Here is a 24028-nt window from a genome sequence, read left to right on the forward strand (position 1 = left end):
TCCCTAGAGACATAGTTACTGGAACGTTCTACTATGCTGAAAAAATGACTATCTAAAATTTTTGACTGGACGTGTTTGGAAAACGAATAGGCGCAGGAGGAGGGCTGCTTCCTTTCCAATCTCTGTTGACTCTTAAAATAGCACTAAAGCTTTTTGATTTAGTTCAACATCCGCCTGGATATTCCTTGTAAGCTTCGCCTTAATAGTTGCAGTATGTGCATAGCACTTTTGGTTTCTTCAACACCACCTTCAACACACGCTGAAAGTTTAAACTCAATACCATGAACCGCTCTGATGCATTTCTGATAAGGCCTCTTAGCAAACTGTGTGGGTATAGTTTGTTTCGATACAATTTCAATACTTCCCAAATTTTTCCGCCTTAAAGTTTCAACTTAATATCCTGTCTCGTTCCTGAGATATTGTAAGTACGCCCTTAGAACCACTTTGGACGCATATCGCGTCTTCTGATTTAGCTCAATGTCCGCAGCAAAATGCTCAGAAAGTTCCAACGTAGCACCCTTCGCTGTTCTTAGGATATTACATATACACCCTTTTGACAATCTTTATACAAATGGCACATTTCGATTTAGTTACAAATCTTTCTCAAATTTCCTTGGAAATTAAAATCTAATTTCCAATTCTGTTCCTGAGATATTGTATATACACCATTTTGACAATCTAGATGCACTTAACCCTTTTGATTAATTTAAATAAAAAACAAGCTTTTTTCAGCTGAAAGTAAGGAGCAACATTAAAACTAAAAACTAATAGAAATTAATGCGTATATGAGGGGGATTGCTCTGCATCAACACCTCACTCTTTACGCTAAAGTTTTTTAGTACTTAAAAAAAGCTTCTGATTTTTTCTAATTAAACGAGCATAGTGTTTCAGGATTCGTTCTACAGAATTGGAACAGAATTAAAACTTTAGCGTAAAGAGCGAGGTGTTGAGGAAGAGCAATCCCCTCATATATGTAATAATTTCTGTTCGTTTTGAGTTTTAATATTGCTGCTTACTTTCAGTTGAAAAAACTTGTTTTTTTATTTAGTTTCTGAACGTCTTTAAATAATACCAGGAATTCTGGGTACACCTACACGTAAAAATCCCACTCCCCACTGATCTATTCTCTAGACAATTCCATCCTGGTGAAAGTTTCTCCCGGATAGTAACCCTTAACATTTCCATACGCAAAATTGAGTCGGCAAAGAGAAGGCAAGACATAGACGAATTTCGTATATGAATTCTGGCAAATGTCCCCAGTTTAAAATTTTCCCTGAAAAATTCACTCGCTAGAAACTTCTCTATCCATGGAAAATCATCCCCGTGGAAAATACCACCAGCAAAAATTCGCCCCCCCTCGAAAAATTTAAGCATACTTCCCAATTACAAATACTATACGTAAACATTGGGCAAATTTAGTTACTTAAAGACCTTTCTCCAGAGGCTGTGGGGTCATGATATCTCCAAAGGCATGATTATTCGGCCTTTTAACTAAGCTGAACAAAATGGCTATCTCAAAATTTTGATTTGATGAATTTTGAGAAATAAGGGGCGTGAGAGGGGGCCTAGTTGCCCTCCAATTTTTGGTCACTTAAAAATGGAACTAGAACGTTTAATTTTCGTTCGAATGAGTCCTTTTCTAATATTGTAGGACCACTTGGTCGATACGATTTCCCCTGAGAAAAAAATAAAAAATAAACATGCATCATTGATCTTTCTTCTGGCAAAAAATAAAAAATTCCACATTTTCGCAGATAGGAGCTTGAAATCCCTACACTAAGGTTCTCTGATGCACTGAATCGGATGATGTGGTTTTTATTAAGATTCTGTGACTTTTAGGGGATGTTTCTCCCTTTTTTCGAAAATAAGGCAAATTTTCTCAGGCTCATAACCTTTGATGGGTAAGACTAAACTTAATTAAACTTATATATTCAAAATCAGCATAAAAATTCAATTCTTTTGATATATCTGTTGGTATCAAAATTCCTTATTTTAGAGTTTCAGTTACTATTGAGCCAGGTAGCTCCTTACGTACGGTTCGTTACCACGAACTGTGAGATTCAATAGCAGTAGTAGTAATAGCTTCAGTAACAGTAGTAGCCTCGAGAGTGTCAACTTGATACCCTCAGTTGTTTCAGCGATATTACTCCTGCGCCTTTTTGGCAACCTGCATGCATATAGTGACTTTTGATTTAGTTTCATATTTAAATGAACTTCCCTGAAAACTTCCGCTCAACTGTAAACCTCCCAAATATTAAATCAACTTCTTCAATCATTATCTTTTTGTTTAGGCATTCCTGATCCTTTGACCAATCCCGAATATCGAGTAGACTGTGAGCCGGAAGGAGTAGCCGACGCTTCTATATGTTTAGAGCGAGGTTGTGTGTATGATGAAATATATGACGCACCAGGTACACCTTGGTGCTTCTTTCCTGTTGACTATGGCTACAGGCTTACTGGAACACCAAACGTGAACGATAAAGGAATTGCATTTAATCTAGTCAGAAATTCTGTTCCTTCCTTATTTGGAAATGAATGGCAATCAATTACGGTTGAAGTTGAATACCAAACAGATGAAAGATTAAGAATCAAGGTAGGTTACATTTTGCTTTGCAGAGTTTCAGTTTTATCGGCAAACGACGGCTCTTTACTTACACGTTGTGACTATAAGAAAGATCAGACTGGGCTGTCTCTAATGGGATGAAGTATGTAATGTTTCCTTCTCTCAACCCTGTTGCTTAAATTCAAGTTTACTATTAAAAAAAACTTTGCTCGAAGATGATAATCATCCTTGATTAACTGCAACCTTTAAAATATTTTTTAGATGTTTTGAACTGGGTGTTAAATTTCAAATTATATTTTAATGTAAAAGTTTGTTATGATTATCAAAACGAGTTCCTCGAACCCACTCCTCTCAGTTTCTACTAAGAGAATCAGGGCTGACCCCCCCCCCCCCGGACCTTCAAAAAACCAGAATTGCACTTCAGTGAAAACAATTTTTATTTCGAGCTGTGTTTTTTGAAAAAAAGAAGCAAAATCACAATTATAGCCAAGAATACTGAAAAAAAAACGAATGCTGATTGAGAAATCAATATATGTACCGACATTCCTTCTGAAAGTCTCAATAATTTCGGATTTATTAAAGTTAAAAAAAAGGGAAAACACTTGAAAAGTATTTTGTTTAATGCCTGATTAACTTTTGCATGACTTAGGTTTTCCTTTTTCTTATTAACTAGATATCAGACGGCCAACCAAGATGGGAGGTTCCAATCACAATAGACAATCCTTCAGAAGTACCTGCTAATCCTCTTTACGAGGTCCGTCACATGGCAGGATCAACATTTTCATTTCAAGTGGTAAGAAAATCTACTGGAACAATAATGTAAGTTTGTTTATTTTGTTTTTGACCATAAGTATATATATTTTTTCTCAAAAACAGCTGGATTGTATTTTCTGAAACTTGGCACACAATTCAGAAAATATTCAGAAAATGGCCTGAAAAAGAATCCACATAGGACATGACTTTGGGAAAATTCTTTTGGAGCCTTAATTTTGGCAAAACATTTTTCATGCGAATGATGTCACATTCACATGCATTTAAAGAGCAACTTGCATCTTTTTTTTCCCCAGGGGTGATCATTTTGTTTTGGGTGCCCATAACACCTTAAAACTTATACAAGATGACGAATGACTCCAAACAGTTACATCAAAAGACAAGGAAAAAGCGACGATGGGAATTACTATAAACCGCAAACAAAATGCTCCACAACGAAATTTGAGGTTAGACTACAAACCAAAATTACAACAAAATAAAGAAACGTGTTATCAAACCGCAATTCAAAAAAGAAGTAATTGAGATTAATTATAAGATTGCCTATTGTTTCCCAGGAGAATACAAAATCCTGTAAAATTTATGTTCTTGTGAAGGATAAACAAGAAGGAGGAATTGAATTCATGCTAGAATATTTTCATTCAATTGAAATCGCTGATTTCCCACCCTGTCACTTAAAACTAAGGAGTAACACGATAACTGAGTTAACGCGTAACTTAGATACTTGAGATGGTATGTGCAATGGAACATGCCAGGTTTATACTGAATCGTATAACAATGTATATATATATATATATATATGTATATATATATATATATATATATATATATATATATATATATATATATATATATATATATATATATATATATATATATATATATATATATATATATATGAATTAAAGATTTAAGATCACTTGACTTTTGGGGGTGTTTTCCCATTTTTTTGAAAATCATGAAAATTTTCTCCTAACCTTTGATGGGTAAGATTAAACTTAATAAAATTTATATATCTGAAATCAACATAAAAAGCCGATTCTTTTTATATATATATATTGGTATAAAAATTCCGTTTTTTAAAGTTTCGGTTGCTATTTAGCCGGGTCGCTCCTTACTTGCAGTTCGTTACCACAAACTGTTTGATATATATGTACTTTTTAAATATATACAAGAAAAAAAATGCACAATCCAATTCCCAAGAGCTTCAATATAGGGGCTATCATTGAGGGGATTGATGTTTGACCAAAAATACATGCAAAGCCCTGCAAAATTACACAAACAAGAAAAAGGTCTCAGAGCATAAGAAGTGGCGTCACACAGAAAATTAAGGTAAACAGCTTTTGCTCCTCTAAGAAAAGATGTACATGTAAAATGATTATATATGAGTATCATACAAAAACTATAATTAAGATTTGATTTCTACTGTTATCTAACAAGCTTTTTAACGTGGATTACTGATAAGTAATTAAAACAAAACTTTTGCTGTTACCTCCGCGTGATCTTTTAAAAAAACAGTTTCATCGATATGTATTCCAAGAAAATTGGATATTTTGTTGCACAATTTCCAAAAGAAAATTGTGCAAGTTGCGTCGTAATACCGGGCTAAAAATATAAGCAGTATAAGCGGAACTAAGACTTAAAAGTTTGATTCAAGAATATAAGAAAAGTGTTATATGCCAGTACACTAGCGGTACAATATCGTTGTCTTAGTAAAGATTGGTGTTAGCAATGTATAAGTAATTTGTTTTATTGCTTCAAGAACAGAAACTTTTGAGCAAAACTTGACAAAAATTTAAAAAAGAACACGTTCTGAGAAATCTAAATTTTCTCAGCCCCGCTCTGATTCTATTCTTTGCTCTTTATTATTTTGTCCCGCTCTCCTTTCTATTAGTTGCTATATATTATTTTAAAGGTTATAATAATTAATAATACTAATTTATTTTAGCCCGCTACAAAACAACAAAACATAAGCGGAGTACTAAGAAAAAAACATAAAGAAAATTCAATATACACAAATATAATGCACCATCACTAACGGCATAACAATCTAATTAACGGGTGGAAACAACCTAGAGAAAAAACAGCATTATCAGCTAAAACAATATTTAATCTTTCAAAAGACTCAGTAATATCCGTAGCACTGTATTTACAAATGGCATGATCAAACCGTTCGTGGTAACGAACTGTAAGTATGGAGTGACCCGGCTCAATGGCAACCAAAACTCTAGAAAACGGGTTTTTGATACCAAAAGATACATCAAAAGAATCAAATTTCAATGCTCAATTCAAATATATAACTTTCATCAAGTTTAGTCCTACCCATCAAAAGTTACGCGCCTGAGAAAATTTGGCTGTTTTTAAAAAAAAAGGGGGAAAGACCCCCTAAAAGCTACAGAACCTTAATGAAAATCACACCATCAAACTCAGCGTTTCAGAGAACTTTACTGTAGAGGTTTCAAGCTCATATCTACAAGAATGTGGAATTACATTTTTTGACAAAAGAAAGATCATGGATGCGTGTTTATTTGTTGTTTTTTTTTTCTTTTTCAAGGGTTGATCTTATCGACCCAGTGGTCCTAAAATATCATGGGAGGACTCATTGGAACGGAAATAAAAATTTCTAGTGCCTTTTTAAAGTGAGCAAAAAAATGGAGGGCAAAGAGGCCCCAACCCGCGCTCATTTTTTTCCCAAAGTCACCTGATCAAAATTTTGAGATAGCCATTTTGTTCAGCATGGTTGAAAATATGATAAGTATGTCCTTTAGGATGACTTAATCCCCCAAAGTCCCCGGGAGGAGGGCTGAAAGCTATGAACTTTACCCAATGTTAACATATAGTATTGGTTAATAGGAAGTATACAGATTTTTTCAGGGGGGATTTTTTCTGGTAGTAGAGGGGGGGGTGGGTCGGGGGTTTTGTGGGAAGATCTGTCCATGAAAAAAGTTGTCATGGGGGAAGGGACATTGCTATGAAGGTGGCGCCAGATTTTTCAACATTATTTAAAAAAAAATCAGAAATTGAATATAAAAAAACAAGTTTTCCAACTGAAAATAAGGAGTAACATCAAAACATAAAACGAACAGAAAATATTACGTGTATGATTGGGTTCACCTCCTTGTCAATACCTTGCTCTTTAATCCAAAGACTTTTTAGTACTTTCATAAGAGCAATTTATTCTAAATAACGGCCTTTGTGATTGAAGGGTCATTTTTAAAGAATTGGAACAAAATTCGAATATTAGCAGGTATTGACTAAAGTTCTTCGAAAGAGCGAGGCTCTTCGAATGACTTCGAAAGAGCGATGTATTGACTAGGGGGCGAGCCCCCTAATATACGTATAAAAAATATATGAATATAGAAGTTCGTTACGTATGTTAATTCGTAAGTTACGCATATCTATTACTAATAAAAACCTTCGTAAATAAAATTAAACAAGTTTCGAGAAAGCCATTTAACCAAATAAAAGTAAAATTAGTATGCAAAATTTGTTTTAATTATTTATGTACGGTGAGCCAAAATCAAAACCTGCATTAATTAAAAAACGTTCAAAAATTAAATAAAAAAAACAAGTTTTTTTAACTGAAAGTAAGGAACGACGTTAAAACTTAAAAAGAACATAAATTATTCCGTATATGAAAGGGGCTGTCCCCTCCTCAACGCCCCGCTCTTTACGCTAAAGTTTGACTTTCTCAAAACTCTTATTTTTTTTAACGATAAAAAACTTTAGCGTAAAGAGCGAGGCGTTGAGGAGGGGACAGCCCTTTCATATACGGAATAATTTCTGTTCGTTTTAAGTTTTAACGTTGTTCCTTACTTTCAGTTAAAAAAACTTGTTTTTTTTATTTAATTACGGTAAGAACGGGGTAAATAAAGTAAGTACTTCAGGTACCGAAAGCACATCACTCGGTTTGATTTTAGTTGCTTCTTCTGGAACAGTGGATACATACCAGACATAAATAAAACGGGATGGTCACAGAATGTACTTTAAAGACGGGCTAGTGCTTGAGGGGAGTAACGATCACGATTAGCGACGATTTTCCCGTAGCCTATCTGAAGCTTTTGTTTAATAATAACAATAATATTTTATTGCCCGTCAAAATCAAACAAAAAAGACGGAGTACATAAAAATACAAGAAAAAGATAAACAAGACAAATATACACGACAAAAACAAAATACATAAAAGTACAGGTTTTAGACACAATGTAAGACCCACTAGCAACCATAGGTTAGATTAAGTTAGGTTAGGCTATATTAGGTTAGGTTAAGTTAGGTTAGGTTAGCCTACGTACGCGCGCGTACGTGAGCTAACCTAACCTAACCTAATCTAGCCTACCCTAACCTAACCTAATCTAACCTATGGTTTTTGTATTTGTATGTAGTGGGAAAGGGAGGGGGATGGGAGGGTGGGGGCTCTTTGGGACCCAGGGGCCCTTGGGGGGGGGGGGCTAGGGGGGCCTTTAGGGGGGAGGGGCTCATGATAAGCTAACCTAATCCAACCTAATTTAAACATGGAGAAATGTTTCTATTTATTTATTAATATTTATTTATATGGCTGTATCACTTATACTCTATGGTTGGTCATAGACACTATGCGGCTGTCTCAGTGATGCTCTATGCCGGGTTATCGACACTACCTAGTTAAATGTAGGTATTAAATCAGTAATTTTCAAACTTTGGCAGGATAAAGACCTTGTATCATACTTAGAAAAAAAAAGTGAAAATGATTATTCAGCGAAAGTGTGTACACACGATAAAATCATCGTCGTGTTGAATGCTGACATAGATCATTATTTAAACTATGAGACAAGCATTAATGGAGATCTTATTGGAAATGTATGTGTGCATTGTCATGATAGTGAAAAGCTAAATTTCTTTGGACTATCGAAACCATTCAACATTGCTCAAGGTGGATATGCGAAAGTGAGAGCACCAGAGATGATAGTGCTAAAGGAGAATGCCAACTTAAAAATAATAGTTGATGAAGATGGTCATCTTCTTGCTAATGGTTCTGGTAACACGTTACCTATTGATAGATCCTACTCCCATGGTTCTGGTATTACTATTCACATGAAAGCAAAGAGGAAAAGAAAGGCCTACTGTTGAACTAGTGTAATAAATCATATCATGGCTACCTGCCAGAACTGATACCTGTGTAAACACAGTCTGAGAATACACAGTGAAATCGCTGGCAAAATAAAAAGGGCATCGGCATACAATATCATCAATGATTATAAAGATAAATTGATGGAAAATGAAGCATAAGTGAGCATTATTACTACTATAGATCATATAGTCAATGAATCAAATAATACTAAAGAAGAAATTCAGATTGAGCCAGTAGGTGACACCCCTGTAAAAGTTGTATTTGAAACAAAATGGGGGAATGACTTTTCTACTGTTTATGAACTAAGAGAAGCAACTAACACTAGTATAAAAAGAAAACATTAAAATTTAATCCATGGAACAGATTCAAAATGCCTAACGCTGGCCAATTATTTTAATAATGTGTAATAATGTATTAAACATATTTTTGTGGTAATATACTACACAGTCTCCTTTCATTCAAAAAATATCATACATTAATTTGTTATATTTCCATTATTTTAGGATATTTTAGCATGTCAAACGCTTAGAATATTTATTAAAAGGTCGGAGATTTTTTATTTTCTTTGGGAAAAATTAGAATTGGACTATAGCTTTTTTCTATTCTTTAAGAAAATTCAGAAGAGAACTTGAACATTTTGCGCTTCTTCTAAAACCGTAACCTAATCTGACTCTTACACTTCAATAAAAAAAAAAATCCAAAATGAACTTAGAAACATCTTCAGAATGTAGCAGTGGCATGGTAAAGCACGATAAAACACTACTGAAATAATCCAGACAAATACTTGGACATGCAAACACCCACCCAGACATGCAAAACAAATGGAATCAGACACACAAACAGAGAAAGACAGAAACTTTAGACATTCAAACCCACAAAGACAAATTCTTGGACTTGCATACACCAACCCAGACATGCAAACAAATAGAATCAGACACACAAACAGAGAAAGACAGACACTTTAGACATTAAAACCAACAAAGACAAATACTCGGACTTGCAAACAACAACCCAGACATGTAAACAAATAGAATCAGACACACAAACGGAGAAAGACTTTAGACATTCAAACCAAGAAAGACAAATTCTTGGACTTGCAAACACCAGTCCAGACATGCAAATAAATAGAATTAGACACGGAAACAGAGAAAGACAGATACTTTAGACATTCAAACCAACAAAGCCAAATTCTTGGACTTGCAAACACCAACCCAGACATGCGAACAAACAGAATCAGACACAAAAAACAGATAAAGACAGACACTTTAGACATTCAAATCAACAAAGCCAAATTCTTGGACTTGCAAACACCAACCCAGACATGCAAAACAGTAGAATCAGACACACAAACAGAGAAAGACGGACACTTTAGACATTCAAACCAACAAAGATAAATTCCTGAACTTGCAACGCACCAACCCAGACATGCAAACAAATAGAATCAGACATGCAAACAGAGAAAGACATGCACTTTAGATATACAAACCAACAAAGACAAATACTTGGACTTGCAAAAACCAACCCAGACATGCAAATAAACAGAATCAGACATGTAAACAGAGAAAGACAGGCACTTTAGATATACAAACCAACAAAGACAAATATTTGGACTTGCCAAAACCAACCCAGACATGCAAACATATAGAATCAGATATGCAAACAGAGAAATACAGGCACTTTAAATATACAAACCAACAAAGACATATACTTTGACTTGCAAACACCAGCACAGACATGCAAACATATAGAATCAGAGATGCAAACAGAGAAAGACAGGTACTTTAGATATACAACCCAACAAAAACAAATACTTGTACTTGCAAACACCAACCCAGACATGCAAAGAAATAGAATCAGACATGCAAACAGAGAAAGACAGACACTTTAGACATTCAAACCAACAAACACAAATACTTGAACTTGCAAACACCAACCCAGACGGGAAAAGAAATAGAATCAGACATGCAAACAGAGAAAGACAGACACTTTAGACGTTCAAACCAAGAAAGACAAATTCTTGGACTTACAAACACCAGCCCAGACATGCAAACAAATAGAATCAGACACGCAAACAGAGAAAGACAGACACTTTAGACATTCAAACCAAAACAGGCAAATACTTGAGATTGCCAACACCAATCCAGACATGCAAACGAATTGAATCAGACACACAAACAGAGAAAGACAGACACTTTAGACATTCAAACCAACAAAGACAAATTCTTGGACTTGCAAACACCAATCCAGACATGCTAAGAAATAGAATCAGATACACAAACAGTGAAAGACAGACACTTTAGACATTCAAACCAATAAAGACAAATACCTGGACTTGCAAAAACCAACCCAGAAATGCAAACAGATAGAATCAGACACACAAACAGAGAAAGAAAGACACTTTAGACATTCAAACCAACAAACATAAATACTTGGACTTGCAAATACCAACCCAGACATTCAAACAAATAGAATCAGACATGCAAACAGAGAAAGACAGTCACTTTAGATATACAAACCAACAAAGACAAATACTTGGACTTGCAAACACCAACCCAGAAATGAAAACAAATAGAATCAGACACACAAACAGAAAAAGACAGACACTTTAGACATTCAAACCAACAAAGACAAATTCTTGGACTTGCAAACACCAACCCAGACATGCAAACAAGTAGAATCAGACATGAAAACAGAGAAAGACAACCAATTTAGATACAAAAACCAACAAAGAAAAATACTTGGACTTGCACACATCAACCCAGACATGAAAACAAATATTAATATACCATCAATCATATCCATATAAGCACATTATATCTAAAAACAAACGGAGAAAAATTCAAGTAAAAACACACATTAAGCACTAATTGGACGCAAAAAGAATCAGATACTCTAAAATAGAAAGACATTCCCTTTAGATATACAAAACCAACAACGACGAATATTTGGACTTGCAAAAACCAACCCAGACATGAAAACAAATATAATCAGACATGGAAAAAGAGAATCACAGGATGTTTAGCTATTCTAACAATTAAAGACATATATTTATACTATACAATATCAATCCTGACAAGCAAAAAGATAAAAACACAAATGCAAACATAGACAGACAGTTACTTCAAATAAACAAACTAACAAATACAAATACTTGGACTTGCAAACACCAACCCAGACATGCAAACAAATAGAATCAGACATGCAAACAGAGAAAGACAATCACTTTAGATATACAAACCAACAAAGACAAATACTTGGACTTGCAAACACCAACCCAGAAATGAAAACAAATAGAATCAGACACACAAACAGAGAAAGACAGACACTTTAGACATTCCAACCAATAAAAACAAATACTTGGACTTGCAAACACCAACCCAGCCATGCAAACAAATAGAATCAGACATGAACAAAGAGAAAGACAGGCACTTTAGATATACAAACCAACAAAGGCAAATACTTGGACTTACAAACACCAACCCAGACATGCAAACAAATAGAATCAGACATGCAAACAGAGAAAAACAGGCACTTTAGATATATAAAAGAAAAAAGACATAAACTTGGACTTTCAAACACAAACCCAGACATGCAAACAAATAGAATCAGACATCCAAACAGATAAATACAGGCAATTTAGATATACAAACCAACAAAAAAAAATACCTTGACTTGCAAACACCAACCCAAACATGCAAACAAATAGAATCAGACATGTAAACAGAGAAAGACATACATTTTAGATATACAAACCAACAAAGACAAATACATGGACTTGCAAACACCAACCCAGATATGCAAACAGATAGAATCAGACATGCAAACAGAGAAAGACAGGCACTTTAGATATACAAACCAACAAAGACAAATACTTGGACTTGCAAACATCGACACAGACATGCAAACAAATAGAATCAGACATGCAAAAGGAGAAAGGCAGGCACTTTAGATATACAAACCAACAAAGACAAATACTTGGACTTGCAATTACCAACCCACACATGCAAACAAATAGAATCAGACATGCAAACAGAGAAAGACAGGCCCTTTAGATATACAAACCAACAAAGACAAATACTTGGACTTGCAAACACTAACCCAGACAAGCAAACAAATATAATCAGACATGCAAACAGAGAAAGACATGCACTTTAGATATACAAACCAACAAAATAAAATACTTGGACTTGCAAAAACCAACCCAGACTTGCAAACAAATAGAATCAGTCATGCAAACAGAGAAAGTCAGGCACTTTAGATATACAAACGAACAAAGACAAATACTTGGACTTGCAAACACCAACCCAGACATGCAAACAAATAAAATCAGACATGCAAACAGATAAAGACAGTCACTCTATATATACAATCCAGCAAAGTCAAATTCTTGGATTTCTAAACACCAGGCCAGACATGTAAAAAAATAGAATAAGACATACAAACATATAAAGACAGGCAATTTATATAGAAAAACCAACAAAGAAAAATTTTTTGAATTGTAAATTCCAATCCAGACATGCAAACAAATAGAATCAGACATGTAAACAGAGAAAGACATGCACTTTAGATGTACAAACCAACAAAGACAAATACTTGGACTTGTAGAACACCAACCCATACATGCAAACAAATAGAATCAGACATCCAAACAGAGAAAGACAAGCACTTTAGATATACAAACCAACAAAGGCAAATACTTAGACTTGCAAACACCATCCCAGACATGCAAACAAATAGAATCAGACATGAAAACAGAGAAGGACATGCACTTTAGATATACAAACCAACAAAGACAAATACTTGGACTTGCAAACACCAACCCAGACATGCAACCAAAAAGAATCAGACACTTAAACAGAAAAAGACAGGCACTTTAGATATACAACCCAACAAAGACAAATACTTGGACTTGCAAACACCATCCCAGACATGCAAACAAATAGAATTAGACATGCAAACAGATAAAGACATGCACTTTAGATATACAAACCAACAAAGATAAATACTTGGACTTGCAAACATCAACCCAGACATTCAAACAAATAGAATCAGACACGCAAACAGAAAAAGACAGGCACTTAAGCTATACAAACCAAGAAAGACAAATACTTGGACTTGCAAACACCAACCCAGACATGCAAACAAATAGAATCAGACATGCAAACAGAGAAAGACAGGCACTTTAGATATACAAACCAACAAAACAAATACATGGACTAGCAAACATCATCCCAAACATGCAAATAAATAGAATCAGACATGCAAACAGATAAAGATAGGCACTTTAGATATACAAACCAACAAAGACAAATACTTGGACTTGCAAAGACCAACCCAGACATGCAAACAAATAGAATCAGACATGAAAACAGAGAAAGACAGGCACTTTAGATATACAAACCAACAAGGACAAATACTTGGACTTGCAAACACCTACCCAGACATACAAACAAATAGAATCAGACATGCAAACAAAGAAGGACATGCACTTTAGATCTATAAACCACCTAAAACAAATACTTGGACTGGCAAACACCAACCCAGACATGAACACAAATAGAATCAGACATGCAAACAGAGAAAGACAGTCCCTTTAGATATACAAACCAACAAAGACAAATACTTGGACTTGCAAACACCAACCCAAACATGTAAACAAATAGAATCAGACATGCAAACAGAGAAAGACAGCACTTTAGATATAAAAACCGAACAATGACAAATACTTAGACTCGCAAACACCAACCCAGGCATGTAAACAGATAGAATCAGACATGCAAACAGAGAAAGACAGGCACTTTAGATATACAAACCAACAAAGACAAATTCTTGGACTTGGAAACACCAACCCAGACATATAAACAAATTGATTCAAAAAAGTATTTTAAAAATGTTGGGCCCCAGGGACACTTGGGGAGGAGGGGGGCGGGGGGAATTTGGGGCCCGGGGGCCCTTTGGGGTTAGGGTAGAGGGGCCCTTTGGGTTTGTGGTAGGGGGGTCCTTTGGGGTTTGGGTAGGGGGGCTTTGGGGTTGGGGTAGGGGACCTCACAACATTGTTTAAACGGATCTTGTGTATTATAACTACCACAGAGTTTCACCCTCAAATCATCTTCTAAATCATCTTCTAAAACCATCTTCTAAAATGCCTCAAACGGTTTCACTTAAATCATCTTCTAAAATATCTCAAAACGGTTCCGCCCAAATAATCCCTAAACGTAATTTCTGCGTGTTCCTTTTGTTTGGCATCCCTGCGCTGTCACATTTGAAACTCCTAGGAAACCATTCCCCGCGTTAATCTCTTCATCTCATAGGTTTTCTTAGCTACACTCTTATGGTTTTGTTAGAATATTAATTTATCTCTGTGACCTAAAGACCATTTATCCCTCAGACCTAAAGACCACAGAAGCCATAATTGTTTCTTAATTCCCCTTTCGTGAATCAATAATTCCCCTCGATTATGCAAATCAATTTCTCGGAAATTCACTTCCCCCCTCGAGTCCTGGATCAATACAATCCCCACCGATTATGTAATTCAAGTTCTCGGAAATTCATTTTCCCCCTCTTGTCTTAGATCAATACATCTCTCCCCACCGTCAATGCGCATGTGCAAACTTCGCCCCGGAGACAATACACCTAGACGAACAACAACAAATCAATTAACCTTGACCCCATTAGACTCGATCGATAATCCTTGAATAAATTATGTCCCGTCGGCGTTAGACTAAATTGTAGATGGCAGCACATTTGTTCGTACCGGACCTCCTGGCCACTCTCTACTAGCGACCCAGATGAATTTTACTAACAGTTACAGGAGCAAAAGTACTGTAATTTCTTAAGTACAATAATCTAGCTGCAATCTTGACAGCTTTTGGTTATGAAACGGCCACAGCTCGGCGTGCTTGCAACTGAACCCCGCTGTAACTGAACCGTCGTGTAACTGAACCACCGTTTAACTGAACCATCATGTAACTGAACCCCCGTATAACCCAAAGACCGTGCAACTGAACCCCCTTATAACCAAACCCCCGTGCAACTGAACCCTCGTGCTACTGAACCCTCATGCAACTGAACCACCTTTAACTGAAACCTCGTGAAACTCAACCCCCGTGCAACTCAACCCCATTTACCTAACCCCCGTGTAACTGAACCCCCATGTAACTGAACCCCCGTGCAACTGAAGGAGGAGGAGGAACTTTTCATCGGAGGAGGGATTTTGAATTGAAAGGGCTAGTAACCCTCCTCCTGAAATTACTTGCTACGAAAGGAAATGGATATACAGCCTTGGATTCCCCATTGCTTGGCTAGGTTCGGAGGGTATACCCCTCGCCCAACAATTTAGTTGGGTTGTGTGGAGGGATGTAGATTTTATACAACCTACTACACATATGCGTTTGAGGCTTTTTCTTATGTAAAACATAAATGCAGTTTAAATCACGTTTGACCCTTCGGTTAACTTCCACATGCCTTATGAAAAACATAAGACACTATAACCGAACCCCCGTGCAACTGAACCCCCTTGCAACTCAACCACCGTACTTACATTGGGTAAAACACAATAGGGTTATGAACCATAGTTATTTAACTATGGCATAGTTATTTAACCTTTAGATTGCTTTAAATAAAATGGCCGTCCCAAAATTTGGATCGGATGTATTTGGGGGAAAAATAGGGTGGGGTGGAAGCCCTCCGATCACTTTTAACTCTGAAAAAGTGCACTGGCAATTTTTATTTCCAATCGAATGAGCTCCCCCCCCCCCCAAACCTCATAAAAAAATTTCTACAAAAACCTTACATATTAGCAATGAGCAACTAGCTTAACTTACAGCCCTTGCCCCAGATGCTGCAGGTGGGGTTGTTTACCCCAAAGGCATTGTTAATTGATCTTCAGACTATTTTGAACAAAATATTTATTTTTATTCTGATAGGATGTATTAGGGGGGTGGATGTCCGTTGAGAGGGAAAGGCTGATTGTCCTGTGATTACCTTTGATTCTTCAAAATTGAACTTGAACTTTAAAATTTCCAATCGAATGAGCCTCCTTCAAAGTTTTTACGATCATCTCTTGTATAGAAACCTTAAATTTTAACAATTGATAGCTTGCAAAAACATACAGATTTCTGATACAAGTGTATCAGCAATTTTTTTTGGAACAGCTTAGCGTATAAAGATGAAACTTCTGGGGCATTTACCTGCTACTACTGCTATTAATACTGCTACTACTACTACTAATTCCTCACTATTATTACTTCTACTGCTCCTACTACGACCTCTGGTGCTTAAACTAGCGCTACTAATGCTAAGCATATTAAGTTGAAAATTTGACAGAATGGGGTATTTGAGGTGGAACTTGAACTAAATCAAAAGACGCTATGTGCATGCAGATTTTCAAATTGGCATATCTCAAAAAGGGATTTATGTATTAAGTTGGAACTTTCAGAGAGTACTTAAAGGGAAAGTCAATTCACCAAAAGGAAATATGTGCACGCTCAGGCCTGGATTTACCACTAGGTCCCTAGGCCTGGACCTAGAAGCACATAATGCTAGCGGGAGCAATAAATTATCACTGAGTAATTTTTTACTGACAAAAAACTTATCGTCGCCAGGTGCACTCTGCCACCACGCTGCCTATTTACAGAAAAGTGACTTTAAAACAACACAGGAATTCCATGGTCACTTATAAACTGTCAGATGTCTCCCAGGAATGGTAGCTGAGAGTTCGGTATTACCCCTCTTTTTCATTACTTTTCGCTCATCAGTTGTGTTCTGCTAACACACAGTTACATCGTTACATGGTTACACACAGTAACAGTTACATGGGGGTTCAGTTACACGGGGGTAGAAAAAGGTTGAGATGGTTCAGACACATTTTTTGGGTTAAGGATGATAGACTGCCAAATATTGTTTCCACTAACGGAATTACAAACGACATCACTTGTTTCCCAGGAATTATACGGGGCTCTAAAGAGATAGAAATTCTATTTTTAAATATGGCTTCTCTGGTCTTTAGACTTAGTGATAAACTCTTTAATATTCAATCAAAGCCAGCGGAATTAGAAATGACATCACTTGTTTCCTAGGAATTATACGGGACTCTAAAGAGATAGAAATTCTATTTTTAAATACGGCTTCTCTGATCTTTAGTGACAGAGATAAATGGATATTCTATTTTTAAATATGGCTTCTCTGATCTTTAGGTCAGAGAGATAAACTGAAATTCTATTGAAGCCATAATAGTTTAGCTAGGAACACCTTCGAGATGAAGAGAGATTGAATATATTTTACGCGGGAAAGGGTTTTCTAGGAATTTCAAATGTGACAGCGCAATGATGTCGAAACAAAGGAACACACAGAAATTACTTTTAAGGCATTATTTGGGCGAAACCGTTTGAGACATTTTAGAAGATGATTTGGGCGAAACAGTTTGAGACATTTTAGAAGATGATTTTAGAATATGATTTAGGAGATGATTTGCGGATGAGACTCTGTGGTCGTTATAATGCACAAGTTCCATTTGAAAAATGTTGTGAGATCCCCTACCCAACCCCATAGGGCCCCACAACCCCAACCCCAAAAGGTCCCCTCTACCCAAACCCTAAAGGGCCCCCGGGCCCCCAAAGTCCCCCCGAGCCCTCCGAGCCCCAAAAGACCCCCCGGGGCCCCAAAGACTCCAGAGCCCCTCCGTTCCTCCCTCCCTTTTGATTATTTTTTTAGTTTTTTCGGACGGAATTTTTTAGACTTAGAAATTATCCAACATTTTTCTGTTTTTTTTCTTTAACCCATTGGCATAGAGTTTTAGCCTAGAGTCTTAGTTTAGTTTTATTTAGAGTTGAAATTTAGTTTAGTTTAGTTATAGTTAAGAGTTTAAAGTTTTACCTTAGAGTCTTAGCTTAGAGTTTTAATTAGACTTCTAGTTTAGTTTTAGTTAAGAGTCTTCGCTTATAGTTTTAGCCTAGAGTCTTAGCTTAAAGTCTCAGCTTAGAGTTTTAGTTAAAGTTGAAGTTTAGTTAAGTTTTAGTTTAGAGCTTAGAGTTTTAGCTTAGAGTCTTGGCTTAGAGTTTTGTTAGAGTTAAAGTTTACTTTAGTTTTAGTTAAGAGTTTAGGGTTTTACCTTAGAGTCTGAACTTAGAGTTTTAGTTAGAGTTGAAGTTTAGTTTAGTTATAGTTAAGATTTTAGAGTTTTTAGCTTAGAGTCTTAGTTTAAAGTTTTTGTTATAGTTCTAGTTTAGTTTAGTTTTAGTAAAGAGTTTATAGTTTTACCTTAGAGTCTTAGCTTAGAGTCTTAGTTTGGAGTTTTTGTTGAAGTTCTAGTTTAGTTTAGTTATAGTTAAGAGTTTAGAGTTTTAGTTTAGAGTCTTAGCCTAGAGTTTTAGTTAGAGTTGAAGTTTGTTTAGTAATAGTTAAGAGTTTAGAATTTTAGCTTAGAGTCTTAGAATGAATTTTTGTTAGAGTTATAGGTTAGTTATAGTGAAGAGTTTAAAGTTTTACCTTAGAGTCTTAGCTTAGAGTTTTAGTTAGAGTTGAAGTTTACATTAATTTAGTTAAGAGTTTAGAATTTAGCTTAGAGTCTTAGCTTAGAGTTTTTGTTAGAGTTCTAGTTTAGTTTAGTTTTAGTTAAGAGTTTAGATGTTTTAGCTAATATTATTTGATTATATTTTTTTTTGAATATCTATTTTAGTTTATATATAGTTAAGATTTTAGAGTTTTAGCTTAGAGTCTTAGCTTAGAGTTTTAGTTAGAGTTGAAGTTTAGTTTAGTAATAGTTAAGAGCTTAGAGTTTTAGCTTAGAGTCTTAGCTTAGAGTTTTAGTTAGAGTTGAAGTTTAGTTTAGTTATAGTTAAGAGTTTAAAGTTTTTAGCTTAGAGTCTTAGCTTAGAGTTTTTGTTAGAGTTATAGTTTAGTTTAGCTATAGTTAAGAGTTTAAAGTTTTACATTAGAGTCTTAGCTTAGAGTTTAGTTAGAGTTATAGTTTAGTTTAGTTATAGTTAAGAGTTTAGATTTTTAGCTTAGGATCATAGCTTAGAGTTTTAGTTAGAGTTGTAGTTTAGTTAAGTTTTAGTTTTACAATGTAGTTTTAGCTTAGAGTCTTAGCTTAGAGTTTTAGTTACAGTTGAAGTTTAGTTCCTTTATAGTTAAGAGTTTAGAGTTTTAGCATAGAGTCTCAGTTTAGAGTTTTAGTTAGAGTTCTAGTTTAGTTTAGCTATAGTTAAGAGTTTGAAGTTTTAGCTTTGAGTCTTAGCTTAGAGTTTTAGTTAGAGTTCTAGTTTAGTTTAGTTATAGTTAAGAGTTTAGAGTTTTAGCTTAGAGTCATAGCTTAGAGTTTTAGTTAGAGTTGAAGTTTAGTTTAGTTTAGTTTTACTTTATAGTTTTAGCTTTGAGTTTTATTTAGAGTTGAAGTTTAGTTTAGTTATAGTTTAGAGTTTAGAGTTTTAGCGTAGAGTCTTAGCTTAAAGTTTTAGTTAGAGTTCTAGTTTAGTTTAGCTATAGTTAAGAGTTTGAAATTTTAGCTTTGAGTCTTAGCTTAGAGTTTTAGTTAGAATTGAAGTTTAGTTTAGTTATAGTTAAGAGTTTAGAGTTTTACCTTAGAGTCATTGCCTAGAGTTTTTATTAGAGTTCTAGTTTAGTTTAGTTTCAGTTTAGAGTTTTACCTTAGAGTCTTAGCTTAGAACTTTAGTTAGAGTTGAAGTTTAGTTTAGTTATAGTTAAGGGTTTAGAGTTTTAGCTTGGAGTCGTAGCTTGGGGTTTTAGTTAGAGTTCTAGTTTAGTTTAGTAGTTAAGAGTTTAGAGTTTTACCTTGGAGTCTTAGCTTAGAGTTTTAGTTAGAGTTCTAGTTTAGTATAGTTTTAGTTCAGAGTTTAGACTTTTACCCTAGACTCTTAGCTTAGAGTTTTAGTTAGAGTTCTTGTTTAGTTTAGTTTTAGTTAAGATTTTAGAGTTTTTCCTTAGAGTCTTAGCTTAGAGTTTTATTTAGGCTTCAAGTTTAGTTTAGTTATATTTAAGAGTTTATAGTTAAGAGTTTACAGTTTTAGCTTAGAGTTTTACTTAGAGTTCTAGTTTAGTTTAGTTTTAGTTAAGAGTTTAGAGTTTTATCTTGGAGTCTTAGCTTAGAGTTTTAGTTAGAGTTCTATTTTAGTTTAGTTTTAGTAGAGTTCTAGTTTAGTTTAGTTTTAGTTGAGTTTTACCTTAGAGTATTAGCTTAGAGTTTTTGTTAGAGTTCTAGTTTTGTATAGTTATAGTTAAGAGTTTAGAGTTTTTAGCTTAGAGTCTTAGCTTAGAGTTTTAGTTAGAGTTGAAGTTCTAGTTTAGTTTTAGTTAAGAGCTTAGAGTTTTACTTTGGAGTTTTAACTTAGAGTTTTAGTTAGATTTCTAGTTTTGTTTCGTGCTAGTTAGGATTGTTGAGTGTCATCTTGTAGTCTTAGCTAAGAGTTTTAGTTAGATTTATGGTTTTTTATAGTTTTAGTTAAGAGTTTAGAGTTTTACCTTAGAGTCTTAGCTTAGAGTTTTCGTTAGAGTTCTAGTTTAGTTTAGTTTTAATTAAGAGTTTAGAGTTTTACCTTAGAGTCTTAGCTTAGAGTTTTAGTTAGGGTTTAAGTTTAGTTTTGTTATAGTTAAGAGTTTAGAGTTTTACCTTAGAGTCTTAGCTTAGAGTTTTAGTTAGAGTTCTAGTTTAGTTTAGTTTTAGTTAAGAGTTTAGAGTTTTATCACGAAGTCTTAGCTTAGAGTTTTAGTTAGAGTTCTAGTTTATTTTAATTTTAGTTAAGAGTTTAGAGTTTTACCTTAGAGTCTTAGCTTAGAGTTTTATTTAGAGTTCTAGTTTAGTTTATTTATAGTTAAGAACTTAGAGTTTTAGCCTAAATTCTTAGCTTAGAGTTTTAGTTAGAGTTGAAGTTTAGTTATAGTTAAGAGTTTAGAGTTTTAGCCTAGAGTTTTAGTTAGAGTTGAAGTTTAGTTTAGTTATAGTTAAGAGTTTACAGTTTTAGCTTAGAGTTTTACTTAGAGTTCTAGTTTAGTTTAGTTTTAGTTAAGAGTTTAGAGTTTTATCTTGGAGTCTTAGCTTAGAGTTTTAGTTAGAGTTCTAGTTTAGTTTAGTTTTAGTAGAGTTTTACCTTAGAGTCTTAGCATAGAGTTTTAGTTTGAGTTCTAGTTTAGTTTAGTTATAGTTAGAGTTTAGAGTTTTACCTTAGAGTCTTAACTTAGAGTTTAGTTAGAGTTCTAGTTTAGTTTATTTTTTGTTCAGAGTTTAGAGTTTTAGCTTAGAGTCATAGATTAAAGTTTTTGTTAGAGTTGAAGTTTAGTTTAGTTATAATTAAGAGTTTAGAGGTTTAGCTTAGAGTTTTAGCTTAGAGTTTTTGTTAGAGTTCTAGTTTAGTTTAGTTTTACTTTAGAGTTTTACCTTAGTCTTAGCTTAGAGTTTTAGTTATAGTTGAAGTTTAGCTATAGTTAAGAGCTTAGAGTTTTAGTTTCGAGTCTTAGCTTAGAGTTTTAGTTAGAGTTGAAGTTTAGTTATAGTTAAGAGTTTAGAGTTTTAGCTTAGAGTCTTAGCTTAGGGTTTTAGTTAGAGTTGAAGTTTAGCTATAGTTAAAAGTTTCGAGTTTTAGTTTCGAGTCTTAGCTTAGAGTTTTAGTTAGAGTTGAAGTTTAGTTTAGTTATAGTTAAAAGTTCAGAGTTTTTAGATTAGAGTCTTAGCTTAGATTTTTATTTAGTGTTGTAGTTTATTTTTATTTAAGAGATTAGAGTTTTAGCTAAGAGTCTTAGCTTCGAGTTTTAGTTAGAGTTGAAGTTTTGTTATTGTTAAGAGTTTAGTGTTTTAGCTTAGAGTCTTAGCTTAGAGTTTTAGTAAGAGTTCTAGTTTAGTTTAGTTTTAGTTAAGAGTTTAGAGTTTTAGCTTAGAGTCTTAGCTTAGAGTTTTAGTTAGAGATATAGTTTAGTTTAGTTTTAGTTAATAGTTTTAGCATAGAGTCTTAGCTTAGAGTTTAGTTAGAGTTGAAGTTTAGTTATAGTAATAAGTTTAGAGTTTTAACTTAGAGTCATAGCTTAGAGTTTTAGTTGGAGTTGAAGTTTAGTTTAGTTATAGTTAAGAGTTTAGAGTTTTAGCTTAGAGTCTTAGCTTAGAGTTTTTGTTAGAGTTATAGTTTAGTTTAGTTTTAGTTTAGAGTTTTACCTTAGAGTCTTAGCTTGGAGTTTTAGTTAGAGTTTAAGTTTAGTTTGGATATAGTTAAGAGTTTAGAGTTTTAGCCTCGAGTCTTAGCTTAGAGTTTTAGTTAGAGTTGAAGTTTTGTTTAGTTATAGTTAAGAGTTTAGAGTTTTTAGTTTAGCTTAGAGTTTTTGATAGAGTTGAAGTTTAGTTTAATTTTAGTTAAGAGTTTGGAGTTTTAGATTAGAGTTTTAGCCAAGAGTTTTAGTTAGAGTTGAAGTTTAGTTTAGTTATAGTTAAGAGTTTACAGTTTTAGCTTAGAGTTTTACTTAGAGTTCTAGTTTAGTTTAGTTTTAGTTAAGAGTTTAGAGTTTTATCTTGGAGTCTTAGCTTAGAGTTTTAGTTAGAGTTCTAGTTTAGTTTAGTTTTAGTTGAGTTTTACCTTAGAGTCTTAGCTTAGAGTTTTAGTTAGAATTCTAGTTTTGTATAGTTTTGGTTAAGAGTTTAGAGTTTTATCTTAGAGTCATAGCTTAGAGTTTTTGTTAGAGTTCCAGTTTAGTTTAGTTTTAGTTAAGAGTTTAGAGTTTTACCTTAGAGTGTTAGCTTAGAGTTTTAGTTAGAGTTCTAGTTTAGTTTAGTTTTAGTTAAGAGTTTAGAGTTTTATCTTGGAGTCATAGCTTAGAGTTTTAGTTAAAGTTGTAGTTTAGTTAAGCTATAGTTAAGAGGTTAGAGTTTTAACTTAGTCTTAGCTTAGAGTTATTGTTAGAGTTCTAGTCTAGTTTAGTTTTAATTAAGAGTTTAGAGTTTTAGCTTAGATTCTTAGCTTAGAGTTTTAGTTAGAGTTTAAGTTTAGTTTAGTTATAGTTAAGAGTTTAGACTTTTACCTTAGAGTCTTAGCATGGAGTTTTAGTTAGAGTTCTAGTTTAGTTTAGTTTTAGTTAAGAGTTTAGAGTTTTATCACGGAGTCTTAGCTTAGAGTTTTAGTTAGAGTTCTAGTTTAGTTTAATTTTAGTTGAGAGTTTAGAGTTTTACCTTAGAGTCTTAGCTTAGAGTTTTATTTAGAGTTCTAGTTTAGTTTATTTTTAGTTAAGAACTTAGATTTTTAGCATAGAGTCTTAGCTTAGAGTTTAGTTAGAGTTGAAGTTTAGTTTAGCTATAGTTAAGAGTTTAGAGTTTTAGCTTAGAGTTTTAGTTAGAGTTGAAGTTTAGTTTAGTTATAGTTAAGAGTTTACAGTTTTAGCTTAGAGTTTTACTTAGAGTTCTAGTTTAGTTTAGTTTTAGTTAAGAGTTTAGAGTTTTATCTTGGAGTCTTAGCTTAGAGTTTTAGTTAGAGTTCTAGTTTAGTTTAGTTTTAGTTTAGTTTTACCTTAGAGTCTTAGCTTAGAGTTTTAGTTAGAGTTCTAGTTTTTGTATAGTTTTAGTTAAAAGTTTAGAGTTTTATCTTGGAGTCATAGCTTAG

General features: G+C 34.1%; 1 protein-coding gene across 1 annotated transcript in view; it reads left to right on the forward strand.

Annotated features, from left to right (window-relative positions):
• LOC148942912 (sucrase-isomaltase, intestinal-like) overlaps window positions 1-24028 on the forward strand; it is a 157954-nt gene that overhangs the window by 61322 nt on the left and 72604 nt on the right. Inside the window, exons 2-3 of the mRNA XM_089102393.1 lie at window positions 2292-2593; window positions 3237-3382. Of these exons, the coding sequence (XP_088958519.1) occupies window positions 2292-2593; window positions 3237-3382 (448 nt within the window). The remainder of the gene's footprint in view (window positions 1-2291; window positions 2594-3236; window positions 3383-24028) is intronic.

This window comes from Artemia sp. Qi Xiang Cuo, chromosome 16, assembly GCF_049724085.1.
Source record: "Artemia sp. Qi Xiang Cuo chromosome 16, ASM4972408v1, whole genome shotgun sequence".
In the NCBI taxonomy this organism is placed as follows: Eukaryota; Metazoa; Arthropoda; class Branchiopoda; order Anostraca; family Artemiidae; genus Artemia; species Artemia sp. Qi Xiang Cuo.